The sequence below is a fragment of the Taudactylus pleione genome, unplaced genomic scaffold (assembly GCF_031769625.1).
Source record: "Taudactylus pleione unplaced genomic scaffold, aTauple2 ptg000535l, whole genome shotgun sequence".
Classification (NCBI taxonomy): Eukaryota; Metazoa; Chordata; class Amphibia; order Anura; family Myobatrachidae; genus Taudactylus; species Taudactylus pleione.
In genome coordinates this window covers 1,572,653-1,588,115 of record NW_028284937.1, presented here as the reverse complement: position 1 = coordinate 1,588,115, position 15,463 = coordinate 1,572,653, and the positions used below count along the sequence as shown (strand labels likewise).

Below are 15,463 nucleotides of genomic sequence, written 5' to 3'. Positions count from 1 at the left end.
GTTTACCTATAATTCCACGCATGCGAAAGCCGCCTGGGCTTACCAGAAGCTGTAGGCTAGATCCATACATATTATATGGTGCTCTATAAACTAGTCATGTGATGCGGCTTACATAGTGATAGTCTTAGGCATTGCTTCCAGTATGGACCCTATACATGTCCTGGAGCCTTCTTGTATGTCCACACATGTATATAAAGATACGTACTTACACCCTCCTGGGGTTATAGTTCGGTTCCCGTCAGTCTATATCTACAGCGCCCTGTTCAGAGGACCTATTATTACTTGGTAGCAAACTTATTAGACACCCATTCCTTGTATGAATACTTGGGATGACAAATGCGTTATATGTCTAAGTACAGGTACCCTTAAGTACAGGTACCCTTCTCAATATCAATTCTGGTACTCCATATTATTGTCGCATATCTCAATAAAATTAGTCTCTAAGGGGCCCTTGTGTACACTTCATATCATGAAGGCCTAGAGCCACCTGCCGATATAAGTAGTGTCAGTTCTATTAACGGGGTTAGCAGCGCTGTGCTGACTGGAGTGTAACACTTCGCACACTCAGAGCGGTATTCCAGCGCCCCCTGCTTCCCTTCTAAGGACAGTAGTTATGGAACATACACAGGCTGGGGTGAATTTTGTCCTTGGGCTCCGTTCATTTCATGGCTCTTAATTATTGCTCATGTTCTTATTTAGAAATATTACTGTCATCTCCAAGTAGTATAGCTTAGTGCACTACCTGCAGCAGGGAGTGCTTTAGCGTGGGTCTCCTATGCCCTCCCCCTCCCACGCTGGGAGTGTTTCAGCGCAAACGGTAGGGATGCCTGTCACTGGATGACAGGAGTATAGTGATGGCTGGTTTGCTAGCAGAAAGGGAACTAGCCCAATCCCCTTTTATTTTTGAACTATAACACCGTGTTATGAGGTTCTCAGAGGGGCCAGTTATTCAGCTGGTGCACATCCCGGCTAGTAGCGCTGTGCTGACGAGACACAGTCCCGCCAATTGCAGCGCCTGCTATTACCCCCTGTCAGACTTCCCCTTGGAACTGCCTCACCGCATCTATCACAAAGGGTGCCTAGCTTCATCTAAAGTCTGAGCTACCTCAGGGTATACTAGCTACCTTGCCTAAATGTATAGTATTAGCCACTGTTCTGGTGCTGCGGCCAGAACTTATGGTTATAGCATTCCCTTCACTCAGGGTTAGCTCTTTTTTGCATCCCTTCCCCAGGCTTATGCCTCACATTGGCTCGCCTTTGAGAGGGGCAGTACTCTTCCCATGCATATATGTGAAAACCCATATACTACGTTATAGGCTGATCTTAAAACCTTTTTTCATTCTGTGCTTACCTTAGAGGGTATGCATATGTGCATCTATATAGATTTATATCTTCTGTGCTCCATTCGGTGGCACATACAAGAAGAAGTTAGTGATGCACGGCTAGTGCGGTGGTATTACTGCCTCACAGCATTGAGGTCGTCTTTTTGATTCCCACTTCAAAAACGGGTTCATCTGGAGATAAAATGGCTCACCTGATAAGGCGAGTACACCAGTAACAGAAGGGTCCCAGGATCGAATGCCTGGGTGGCATTAGATTGGTGGGCATAATACGCACTTCACCATTATAAATATTTATGTAAGGACTTACACTAGCAGACCGTTTTAGGTGGTATATGTATAGTCTAACACGACTATACAGATACACATCCCTTATGGAACAGGCTCAAGTATAGAGTCCTGTTCTACGACTTTCTTGTCTCCACTAACATTTTGCTAGTTTCCACAGTATTTTATGCTGCACATCTCCAGATGGATGTCCGTGCTGTAGAGCACTGGTCTTGGCCCACTAAAGCTACTCTCTATTCGTAACGTGGCAGGTTGCTGTGTGTTGGTAAAGGTCAGTGACATTCTACATAGCGTCCAGAGGGATTCTGGTCGCTCAAAGGTAACAGCATACCTCACTGATGCCTAGGAAGATGCTCCTATTTCATGCAACCTGACATACATAGAGTTATTCTCCCTTATGCACCCTAGCTGCTGTCCTAGCAGCCATCCACTCTTTTAATCAGTTGGCTCTACACTTTAGAGTTTTCCTGGTGTGTGGGTGCATAGTTACAACATTGGATTAGTGACACTATCTACTAGAATCTGTTGGGGTTATGGACCGAAGCGCACCTATGGGCTAATGCACATCTTTACATAGATGTGTAACAGTCACTATGTTCCACGCAGGGGGCCTGGTTGGGCTTTCTGTTCTATATCTGTTGATATTTGATCACACTGACAGATACCCGATGGGTACCTTCATGGTTGTCCTAGTGCTCTAGCCTTGCTGACTGGATGCTTCCCTATATTGGTAGCTCTCCCTGGTTGACTGTTGCATTCGTGCTCTTTTACTGGTAGGGTTCGGGCCAGCAGTTGGTGCTGACTAGGCACTTCCATCATGTTGGAAGTTGTTTTCTTTTTAGCGGCAGCGTTTCAGTTGCTGTTTTATCCCTGTTTTCAGAATGGGATGTACTGCTGTCTGACCCTCTGAAGGGTCTTGTAGTCTCAATAATCTCTATTTCGACTCGGTCTCAGGCCCAGTGGGATCTCCACTCTTTGGAGACTTCTATGGCCTAACCCTTCCGCTGGTTAACAACTTTGTTGTAGTTGGACCTCAAGGAGGGTTCAGGGTGACTGTTCGGTCTAGTCTTTTGACTCCCTGTATACTCTGTTTGAAGTCTGTGGACAAGTTTAGCTCTGTATATTGATATTGTTATAGTTCTGTATATACGATTTATGTCCAGCTGTGCTGGGATTCTGCTGTCTGCACCTGTTGCAGCTTCCTGTATAGCCTCTAGTATGGTTTCTCGAGTTTGTTCTCGTTTACAGCCCTTCTATGGATTATTGTTGGGGCTCTTGGCTGCCAACGGTCCGGTTTGGTCTATTTCAGTTGAGATTACTGGTTCTGACATTTCTCAACTGTCTTTGTTCTCTCGCCAGCCGTTCTGTTCCGATTGACTTAACCTGTACGTTATGGAAGTTTCTATGACTGTTTAGCGAGGAGTGGTGTTTGTCTCCTGTGCTCTACAACACTTAATCCTCAGCTTCTGCTGGGCCTATGGTTCTTGGCGGGCCCTGTTTTGGTTTGGCCGAGGGGTCAGCAAGTTCTCAGCGCTTCCCACCCAGGAGGTTGGCTTTGGGACGTCCCCACTGTCTTGAACTCCAGTGTCCCCTAGTGGATGATGGAGAGAACAGGATTTTGGTACTTACCGATAAATCCCTTTCTCCGATTCCACAGGGGACACTGGACGCCCGCCCAGCTCTGCGTACCTGCTGTTTTGTTTGGTTCCTTCTATGGTTGTGTGACTGCATGGGTTCCCTGCAATGGGTTCCTTTGTTCTCCTTCAGTCGGTCTTGTTCCGTTCTGCAGTCTTCTCCTTTTCCTAATTTTTCTGTGGTCCTCCGTCTCCTCTCGGGCTCAGTTCTTAAACTGGGGCTGATAGGGCATAGAGGGGGAGGAGCCAGTCACACTTCTAGATTATTTAAAGTGCCAGGCTCTGCTCTACCGCCGTCTATACCCCACTGTCTTGAACTCCAGTGTCCCCTGTGGAATAGGAGAAAGGGATTTATCGGTAAGTACCAAAATCCTGTTTTTACCTTACGACCGTGCGGCCGCAGCGACCGACTCTGAATGAGGTCCTAATCCTGCAGTCAGCTAGACAGGTTACATTGTGGATTGACTACTTGTATTTTCAGGATAGTGGCCAGGAACTTGTGTATTAGCAAATGATCTATAGGTGTGTCTTGATTTTGGGGACATGCTATGTTATTGTCATGTTTGGTACAGACTACATTATATAAATGCTCTTTCCAGGCCTACAGTGTATTTTGTAGATTACTTCTCTTCACTTCTTCCCTGGTGCCCATAAGTGTTCTCTACTAAATGCAGTCATCTTGATTATCTAATTGGCGGGCAAGCTCTAATAATAGTGCAGGTCGGCTGCTGATCATATTGAAACAAGGAAAATCTAAATATTTTAATATTTTGTTGATCATTCTTTATTCTGATTGGTCCTCTGTTCAGTGCTATCTATATTGAATGTGGTTATGTGAATTCAAAGATAGCTTCTTATAAACCTTTTTATTTTTCCTTTTAAGTTTTATCTTTGTTTAACCACTTCTAATTAAAGTTTGTGTGCACATTTAAACTGCAATAACTTTGGATGAAGACATGATAGACACACTCTGTAAACGGAATAGAAAAGGGGAATTCTTAAAGTTTAATTGACATTGTTGTTTGTTAATGAGGGGTATTTTCTTTTGTTCAAGACCTTTAAAATGTACAAGGACTTTATAAACATTTTATAAAGTATAATTGCTCCCTGCACTATTTAATATTGCACCATTAAACCTGTCATTATCATGTTCTGTGAGAGCACAGATTAGCTGACATAACTAGTCTGTATAATTAGCTCAGTGATTCTTACTCTTGCGGGAAGTCACGAGATTCTGGGGGATCCCCCTATGTATTTGTTTTCTATATTTCCCCTACCATCTATGATTGAGATTCACGCACATAGCAAGATCGAGTTACATGATCACAAACACAACATAGTGATATAACTAATGTCTCCCTACCATGAAACTCTGGACCTCATTTAGAGCCGCTCGCAAAATGCGAGCGCTCGCTCTGAGTGAGGGCGGCCGCATGTAAAAAATGTTCCGGCCTCCTGGCCGCTCGCTAGGCTGTGGGTTACCACTCACAGCCTTAACGAGTGACCAGGTTGATGGTCGTGATGGTTGAGACCATAGCAACCATCGGGGCTTGCGACGAGTCCCTTGAGGTAGGGTCTCGTCTTCCGCAAGCCCCAGAGAGCTTTCGGCTCTAGTAGAGCCGGAAACTCTCCCACCGACATCACTGGTGATGTCAGTGGGGCCGCCCACAAACGGCAAGCGTTCGCTTGGGAACGCCTCCGTTTGTGAAACCACCACCCCGCCACGCCTACAAAATGGGGTGAGCTGTCGATCAACATCGACAGCCGCCCCTTTTGTAGTGAGCCCTGGAGCGAGGGAATTTCTCTCTCGCTCCGGGCTTGTGCATGCGCAGTGCGGCCACTGCGCCTGCGCACAGCCAAACATTGACCCGCTTGCGAGTGTTCAGACGCTTGCGAGCGGGTCTGAATGAGGTCCTCTCTCCCTACGATGAATCTGTCTCCCTACCATGAATCTTGTGATACAAGTGAGCGTTGTCTGATTTCTTCAGTAGAAATTAACAGAATTGTCAGAGCCCATAAATCTGGATTCTAATAAATCCCAATAAATAAAAAGGACTAGCTAAAAAGATAGATTAAAATAAAACTTTATTACGGAAATTAAATATTGTACATTTTTAGCAATACAAACATGGTTGTTTTAGGCAATAATATTAAATTATAACCTAGACAAAATGTTTCAGCCAAAAATGTATCAAGGTAAAAAATATATCTAAATATAAAATTAAATTGATAAGTTAAAAAAGGGATAAGGGAATGAGAGTACTGTTCTAGAAGATATAGCGAGTCTCCCCAGCAGAAATTAGCACCACTAAGGGGTAGCGGGGAGTGCGGACAGCACCAGGGGGTGACACCAAAATGCTGGCTCCTCCGCAGTGACCTGGAGCCGGGAGCTGCATTGTGGTTTTATTGTGCAGGTACCAGTCCCCTGTCACTGAGGAGGAGTTGGCAGAGTGGGGGAAGTCTCTGGGCACTCCCCCAGGCCACGCCCCTTCCCTGTGATGCCGCATCCTCTTTTCAGGGTCTGTTCGTTGGACTGGGTGTCACCAACCCCAGTGACGCCACTGGCCCTAGGTTTACAGGCCCGTTATTACTAGTTTTGGATCCATCTTACAATGGGTCCGGGTACGTTCCCGTCTCCATCCCTGCCCCCAATAGTTACCTTGTCTTATCTCCATCATCTGCAGTGGGACCACCCCAGCTGGATTAGCTTTGCTGCCTGTGGGTGTCTCTGTATGAATCCCATCAGCGGCAGCAGTTGTGCTACGTAAAAAGAAAGACACAGTCACAGCCACCTCTGCATCAGGCCCAAAATGTGCAGAGAGATGTAGATGTGGGAGGGGCATGTCCAAACCATACTCACCTACTCTCCCGAAATGGCCAGGAGGCTCCCAAAAAATGGGTGTCGCTCCCGACCATCCAGAAGACTAGGCAGGTTCCCCGGAACCAGCTGCCGCCAGCCTGCAAAACCCCCAACTCCAATTCAGCCCTAAAATCCATACATACCTAAATGCATTTAACCGATGACACACTGGCGGTCAGACCTATGTCTGCATATACTACCGTCCCTGTGGAGAAAGCTACACTCTGCTAGGCGGAAATAGCCCTGAGTTTATTGCATCTATATGGAAAACTAAAAAAAAATCCACCATGAACATATCCTTCGATAGCTTTCAAGTGGAGGTGTCAGGGGACATCTGGGGTGCATGGAAGACGTGTCCATGTCATGGTGCACAGTACTCTATGTCTGCATACAGTATACTGCACATAACTACAAGCATCTGTAATATGTTCCTGGAAACTGACTGTAGTACTGTAAGCTATGAGTCAAACACTCACCTCTTTGTAATGCTGTTCTATCGGTTCTGTCACATTTTCTTGGCTCTTCTGTGTGTCACTTATTAACCATTTCCTGCCATGTTTTCCACCTCTCAATGTTTAATTCTCTCTTTATCATCCTGCCTCAGACACCACTTCACCTTGCTGTAATCACTGATCATCCAGAACTTGTTGCTCTGCTCCTGGAACACGGATCCTTACCCCAGATTCCAGATCGGAATGGACAGACCTGTATTCATTTGGCGTGTGAATATGGGAGCATTGGTAGCCTGGAGGTCCTGATGAGAGCAGGAACCAGGAACCTGGAGGTCACCAACTATCATGGTGTGAGACTCCGATATTAAGTATAATCAAACTTTTGATTGTAACAATTGTTGCTGTAGGTATCTGAATGACTGTACCGAAGGTTTAAGTGCTATTGCAAAAAAATGTAAAAAAGTTAAAATATTAATTTCATGTAAGGGATTTACAGTATATATGTTTAATGTTAAAACCAGTCAGATCATGCATCCAGCCACAATGCCCACACACAGCGATTGAATTGCGCAAATGCCAGCCCTGAGAATTTATTAGGAAGTGATTGACAAGCAGGGGCAATTTTGTGGGAGGTAAAGGGGAGTGGGGAAAAAATGCGGGCGTGGGGCGTGTACTAGCCACCAACTGCGATCCTGTATGCAGGAAACATGGCTTCGGCGTCTCAGTTACGGCACCCATTCTGAGTGACCATAGACTCACTCAAGAAGTCGATGTTTGCATGATCGGCGTCCGATGCTGTGCATTTGTACGCCGTTGCGGACAGCTGTGATGGCTCAGGTGGCTGTCTCAGTACAAGCCCCGGTCACTGTTGCATTAGCATATGTTCGCACATCCACAGCTGTGAAAATCACATCTGTGACAGCATTAGCGCACAACTCTGACTTAAACTGACCACACATCTAAAGATTATCTGTCCAACCAGCCAACTAGCTGATTGGTTGGATTGAAAATCTGGTAACGTATGGGAGTAACTGATGATCAGCAATTTGCTCCTAAATGCCAGAAAACAGATGAAAATGGTCAGTCAGACAAGTTTGTTAAATATTTGATCTAAACAATGTGTTCAAACAACAGTTTTTGTCCATTTTCCGGCGTTTGGGAGCAAATTGCTGATTATCATTTGCTTTCATACCTTACCAGATTTTCATTCCAACCAATCAACTAGTTGGCCGGTTGGACAAATAATCTTTAGATGTGTACCCAGCTTTAGGCTCATAGAGAGAATAGATGGTGATAAAATACAGGTTTATGTGTGTCTGTAAAAGATAATACATCTGGCATATCTACATTGTGCCTAACAGCATTCAGCAAGAGAACTGATGTCTTCTCTCTGCCTCTATTCATGCTGCGAGTAATGCATCGCTATGTTTATACTGTACCCTAACCGACTCCATGTCATTCAGTTTTCCTATTTGTTTCTCAGGTATGACTTCTCTGCATGTGGCAATCAGCACAGGACGCAGGGATATCACTTTGTGTTTGCTGGAGCATGGAGCTGACGTTAATGCCGTGGTATGATGCCCTAAGGGGGAATTGAGCCCCAAAGTGATTAAAAAATATATATATATATGTGTTTTGAAATACTGCAGAAAAAAAACTCCCAATTGTGTGTAATTGGCCCTGTTTCCCTGGCTGCAGGCACTCCTTATCAGCAGCAATCTCCTGTACTGTCTGTCTTTACACTGATTCATTTCCCTGCTCACACACAGCTGCCATTTCTTGATCTTTTTAACTAACGCACCTAGAATTAACCCATACCTACCAGGAGTATGAAATAAGTATGATCATGCTGGTACTTATAGTTCCACAACAGCTGGAGAACAACTTATTTAAGCTAGCAGCTGTGTTTACCATCTAATTTTAGTCTTTATTGCAGGACATAAAGAGTGGACAGAGTCCCTTATTCCAGGCAGTGGAGAGCGGCTCTGAGGCACTGGTGTCCCTTCTGCTTCAGGTGTGTGTTCTTTTGGTTACCTGTAAGCCAAAGTTGTACTTTATTGACATCCCTACGTAAGCAGAACCCAGTGGTCTTCATAGACATTGTGTTACCCTTATTCAAGTCCAGGGTTGGACTGGCCCACAGGGGTACAGTGGAAATCCCCGTGGGCCCCACTGCCTGAGGGTCCAGCTTCCTTCTCTAGGTGTCAGGTTCCAGACCTCAAATCATTCATTGTTACTCAATTATATGGTCAGTTACCTGGTGGAGTAGTACCACTGATCAACATGGGTGCTTGGCTCCTTTCTAAAGAAACTACAACCAGATTTGCCTATTGGTTAGCCAAGCATCTCTGGTAGCTGGCCACACCCCTTAAGCATGGCCCCCTACCACTGCATTCCCCCGGTGGGCCCTTTATGTCCCAATCCGACACTGTTCAAGTCGTCTTCCTCCTCATCCTCTTCTTCCTCATCCTCATTCACTTCCTCCTCCTCATCCTCCTCGTGCTCTTCCTTCTCCTCATACTATTCCTCCTCATCCTTCTCGTTTTCCTACTCCTTCTTTTCCTCCTCCTCCTCATTCTCTTCTTCCTCCTCCTCTTCCTACTCATTCTCCTTATCCCCCTCTTCCTCTTCCTCCTTCTCATCCTCCATTAAAAAAAAAATCAGCAAAAAAAAAAAATCATAAATACCAGCGGGATAAATAAAAGAACTAATTACTTTGTAGATTTCATACCATTAGTCAGAACATTTGTCAGCCATTGTACAGGTTGAGTCTCTCATACCAAATTCTCGGACCTTGATAACGGGAATTTGAACAACTTGAATACCGATTTCGAATCATACCAATTAGATAAAATAGCTATGGATGGACCAAAATATACACACAGAGAATTTAATTAGTTATATACACCTTACTACACACGCCTGCATGTCATATTATACTAATATTTTCAATAATTTGTAGCTCAAGCAAAGTTTGTGTACATACATGGAAATTCATTTATGTTTCATATACACCTTATACACACAGCCTGAAGGTAATATTACACAATATATTTAATAATTCATGCCTTAGACAATAGTTACATGTGACATGAACCATCAAAATCAAAGCTCATTATCTCAGTCAATGCCAAAATTATTTGCAAAATATTCCGTTTTTTTTAATATTCCGTATTTCGGAATATTTGGATATGGGAGACTCAACCTGTACTTCGCCTCTTCTATGTCTTGGAATCCTTGTAATAATGTCTAAGTGGCTTATTCTGAGATGGAAGCAAAAAACACACTTCTAGATTCATAGCAGACTGCGCATTGCGTAGAAAACTGGAAGACACAGCGATGCAGGCAGGAGAATCAATGGTCACTGTAGCTTATTGTAGTGAGGGGAGAGTTACAGTGAGTAGGGGGTGAGTCAGGCTCCCAGCACTCAGACCCATGTATGGCTCCCCAGCCATTGACCTCACCGCACGTCACTGCAGTCAGGAGCTCGCAAGGCATGCTAGCCACACTCTCACAGGTCCAATTGCCAGTGCTGCTAAAGTAAACTCATACGTAACAATGGATTTTACAGCAATTTAGGTTGTAATGTGGATGATCAGATCTTTATGGGTGTAGCTAGGTTTAGCGTCTCTGTCATTCTTTTCCCCCAGTGTCTGACACATCAAAAATATAAAACTTAATGTAGGCCCATCTTCATTTCAGAGGGCTTGGGTTTATTTACTCACAGTGTGCCACTAAATGATATGATATTCTGTGTATTACCTACAGCATGGTGCTAAAGTCAATGCAGTTTCCTATGCTGGTAACACAGCATTGCACGTGGCAAGTGGGCGGGGCCTTACGGAGATAACCCGGTTACTAATGAAGAGTGGAGCAGATGGCAGCATAAAGAACTGTCACAATGATACAGCTATGATGGTGGCGAAGGACAGCAAGGTGAGCTGGGGATGGAAGGGAGCATAAGACTTATAGTACATGACGCAGACAATCTTTATATGTGGAATTGTGCTCCGTGCATCCATATATACGTTTTTGCATAACTTTGAATAAATGCAAATATTTGTTGTTTTCCCTTCACAAAAATAGGATTTTTTCCTATAATAGTCAGCTACAACTACCTACTGTATAAAACGTTGTCACTAATGTACTTTAATATAATAATGTCATTATGATCATTGTATTTAGTTGCACTACCCCTCCAGCACCCTGATGTACATATCTGCAGGTGCAATCATGTGTTATTGTGTCATGATCATGTCTTTCATGTAGTCAGCTTGCCTGTTCCTGCCCCACTACTCCTGGCATATGGAACTGCCAGACTTTGTTATCGGCGCTAACATTAGTGTACTGCAAATCTGGGTGTATCTAGCAAATAAATGCATGGGGATTTTGTTCATATTTTGATCACAACATTTACTTTCTATGGGCCTGATTCAGGTTGGTTCGCAAAGCTGTGTTCTCACACACCCTGCTCACTGCGAAAATATGCTAATGAATGCAATCGCACGGCAACAGCAGCTCTATACCAAGACACCCATCACTGTATAAAGCCACCCACTTCCCATGATATGCATCCGCAAGTTAGCTAAAACATCGATAACATCGAGTAACATCGGAACCATCCTCACAGTTCTGGTTGACCTGACCCTATCGCAGAAACTGCTAACCTTCCTGTCACCAGGAAGTGTATGGTATCGCAGGGGTTTAATTGTGCACGCCACTGTAACAGGGTTTAAATGCACAAGCAAGCCTGCGTTTCTCTGACCAACCCCCGTCACCACCCACAAACGGTCACTTCCTTCACTGTGTGAAGACTCTGTGTGCTCACTGTGATCGCTTCCCGATCACAGTGGCCAGTTCGTGCACGGGCACTGCGTCTTATACGTATGCGCAGATTGCAAACATCGACTGGCTGCGTGCGAACGCAGCCTTGCGATCCAACCTGAATCAGGCCCTTTATACACTAGTAGATGAATGGACCTGGTACCATCAGCCTCCTGTCCTGTTATGGGGATAGCAGTCAACTAGTCGGGGACTTCTTGCCCTTGTAGACTGACATTTGTTTGCTCTAAGAAAACTCAGCCTAAAGTTATTACTGACCTGACACAATTGAGGACAAGCATTGAACTCTCAGCCTCAAGTTTTTGCCCACCTGAAATCATCTTTAATTTTGCCTAAGACATAAGGACAGTCTGACCTAAGATCCAGAACATTTTATACCTTGATTAAGTCACACTATAGATAGGGATTCCATTTTTTACGTGATTCACATGATCTAGATGACTGCATACACAATTATTCCATCCGTATATTCTATTGTCACAGAGCGCCCTCCTGTCCTGTTATACTAAACCCCCTCATTCCTGGTCCTCTTTATTCCCGTTGCTGGAGTGCACTCGTACACGTCACACCTAATGTGCGCAGATCTATAAGTTTCATAATTCCATAGCCATCATTTATGGCGTGAGCACATCTATCTATACATAGTATAAAATAAAGTCCCTGCTAGGCGTCTGCTGTGTGTTCAGGCTTATCCCGAGAACCACGGGACGAATTTTGTTGCCGTTGTCACTATTCTATAGAGCATTCGTTGAGGAAGGTTTAGGTGTATGACACATTAATGTATAACAAAAGGGAGCTGAGCAGTGACGATTTTAGTGAAGCAAGTCAATTAAAAAAATGGACATTCGAGCGCTCTCTTGGCTTACGCTGCCTAAACCATTAATGATGTATCACAACGATGGACTTTATTTTATACCATGTACAGATGTATATGTATTATCCGGTTTCTCCAGAAAAATTGATGTAAGTCCTGTTTACTGATACATAATGTCAGGTTCTCCCTTTATTTACCGATCCTATTTCATTTATGTGAAAAACAATTCTATCATTTCAAACGAGTCCAATTCCCGGTTAGAGTCTGCTTTGGATCATGATAAATAAAGCACAGGGACAGACACTTAACGTAGCTGCAGTTGACTTGAGTGGAGACTGTTTTGCTCATGAACAATTTTACGTGGCTCTTTTTGCATGTTTCACGTCAAAACTAAGGGCCTGATTCAGAGCCGCTCGTAAGCGGCCGCTCGTTCGTTCCGACCGATGTTCGCACAACTGCGCATGCGTACGGATTTTAATACGCATGCGCGAACCAGTCAGTGCGGCCGAAAATCGTTTGTTCGCTAAATAGCGAATGCCTGCTATTATGAGTGACAGGAGGAGGCGTATGTGGGTGGTAACAGGGGAAGGTGCTTGAAAACTGGCAGTGGAAATCAGAACGCAGGCGTGCTTAAAGGTCAAAACGGGCGTTTTATGGGTGTGCATAATTAATACAGGTGCTTCATTAACCACGTCACTTGGTTGATTTATAGGGCCTGATTCAGAGCTGGACGCTATTTGCGCTCGCTCGTTCATTAAAAAGGGATGGCTATTCAAATGAATCGTTCACACTTTGCGGTCTGTTCACGCCTCTATGTCTGAACGAGCGAACAAAACTTGCGGTCGTAATTTTGAAAAAGACGCCCCCTGGCCGCTCGCACCATACGTCATGTCCGCTATTTAATAGATTAATCGAGTACATCGAACAGCGTATGAACTGCTCGCTATTCTTGTGGTTGGTTTTTCCTACCACAATCTTGCGAGCAGTTCTGACTATAAATCAACCAAGTGACGTGGTTAATGAAGCTCCTGTATTAATCATGCACACCCATAAAACGCCCGTTTTGACCTTTAAGCACGCCTGCGTTCTGATTTCCACTCCCAGTTTTCAAGCACCTTCCCCTGTTACCACCCACATACGCCTCCTCCTGTCACTCAAAATAGCAAGCATTCGCTATTTAGCGAACAAACGATTTTCGGCCACACTGACTGGTATTAAAATCAGTACGCATGCGCAGTTGTGCGAACATCGGTCGGAACAAACGAGCGGCCACTTACGAGCGGCTCTGAATCAGGCCCATAGTCAGAACTGCTCGCAAGATTGTGGTAGGAAAAACCAACCACAAGAATAGCGAGCAGTTCATACGCTGTTCGATGTACTCGATTAATCTATTAAATAGCGGACATGACGTATGGTGCGAGCGGCCAGGGGGCGTCTTTTTCAAAAAAATTACGACCGCAAGTTTTGTTCGCTTGTTCAGACATAGAGGTGTGAACAGACCGCAAAGTGCGAATGGTTCATTTGAATAGCCACCCCTTTTTAATGAAAGAGCGAGCGCAAATAGCGTCCGGCTCTGAATCAGGCCCTAAATCTTTTTGTGTTGACGTCAGGAGGAAAAACGACTAATGTCATCTACAGGGCAATCTTATAAGACCTCGGTTAAAAAAGACTATCACCGTAAATTTAAAATTGCTCCCGTGCAAAGCCGGGGTGGGTCGCTAGTTATTAGAATAAAGGGACTTCTCTTAGGAGATAGAACCACTGTATTTTTATTTAAATTGTGTTACAGTACATGGTACATGTCTTAATTCCTTAAAGCAACTATTTTCATGTTTCCTGGAAATACAGTGACAGGGACTATATATTTTTTATAGCAAATATCAATTTTGAAGCCCACAATATTTAAAAAGATCTAAAAAGACAACATAAATTCCCCTGTTTTGTTGCACTGCGTGGCATCCATTCCTCTTCTCCGGGGCCGGCACCGCCGAACAGCTGTGGAGGTGCCCCACCTCCCGACCGTCTGCGGGTCACTTCGTCCTGCGGGTGAAACAGCGGGGCAGTGCCCGAATAACGGGACCGACCCGTTGAAATCGGTAATGGCTGGGAGTAGGGGTGAGCGGGTTCAGATTTCTGAAATCCGCGCCCCCCCGATCCGAGGCCGATCCGAGTCAGGCTCGACTTTTCCCGCCTGACTCGGATCTGAAATCGAGGCAAAATGTCATCATCCCGCCTTCCGGGTCTCGCGGGTTTTGGATTCTATATAAGGTACCCGCGTCGGCGCCATTTTCTCACTCGGCTGTGGACAGTGAAGAGGGAGGGTGGGAGTTAGGGCTGGCTGGGCTGTGTAGTGTAGTGTTGTGCTGTGCTGCGCTGTGCTGCTGTTGTCCATAGGGGCTGTGTCCACTCCTCCAAAGTCCATAGGGGCTGGCTGTGTTGTGCTGTGCTGCTGTTGTCCATAGGGGCTGTGTCCACTCCTCCAAAGTCCATAGGGGCTGGCTGTGTTGTGCTGTGCTGCTGTTGTCCATAGGGGCTGTTTCCACTACTCCAAAGTCCATAGGGGCTGGCTGGACTGTGTTGTGCAGTCAGTTGTCCATAGGGGCTGTGTCCACTCCAAAGTCCTGTGCAGTGTCCCAGTCCTAAAGGGGTGCTGTAGTGTTGTCCAGGGGGTGCTCTGTCCATCAGGGGTGCTCCCCCCAAGTGCAAAAAAAATAAATATTTTTTCTGTGTTTGTGAATTGTGTGCGCAGTAGCCGCACGTGCATCAACAAAGTAGCGCCAAGCGTGTGCCTGTGTCATAAGTAAAGGGCCGGCTGGCTTGACCGTTAAAGGGTGCTGTAACCCCCAAAGTGCACTCCAAACAAAATAAAAAAATATAATTTTTTGTGTTTGTGAATTGTGTGCACTGTGGCTGCACGTGCATCAACAAAGGAGCAGCGCCAAGCGTGCGTCTGTCTGTTAAAGGGTGGTGTAACCCCCAAAGTGCACTCCGTCTCCAACAAAAATAAAACATTTTCTTCTGTGTTTGTGAATTGTCTGCACTGTGGCTGCACGTGCATCCTCAAAGCAGCAGCGCCAAGCGTGCGTCTGTCTGTTAAAAGGTGGTGTAACCCCCAAAGTGCGCTCCACAAAGAATAAAAAATTCTTCTTTTTTTGTCTGTCTTTGTGAATTGTGTGGGCTGTAGCTGCACGTGCATCAACAAAGGAGCAGCGCCAAGCGTGCGCCTGTGTCCC

The 15,463-nt window shown here is 45.1% G+C and overlaps 1 protein-coding gene across 1 annotated transcript in view; it reads left to right on the top strand.

Annotated features, from left to right (window-relative positions):
• Nucleotides 1-15,463, top strand: part of BCL3 (BCL3 transcription coactivator) — an 81,950-nt gene that overhangs the window by 42,919 nt on the left and 23,568 nt on the right. The window contains exons 4-7 of the mRNA XM_088450976.1: nucleotides 6,727-6,922; nucleotides 8,058-8,146; nucleotides 8,511-8,588; nucleotides 10,343-10,510. Coding sequence (XP_088307102.1) covers nucleotides 6,727-6,922; nucleotides 8,058-8,146; nucleotides 8,511-8,588; nucleotides 10,343-10,510 — 531 coding nt within the window. The remainder of the gene's footprint in view (nucleotides 1-6,726; nucleotides 6,923-8,057; nucleotides 8,147-8,510; nucleotides 8,589-10,342; nucleotides 10,511-15,463) is intronic.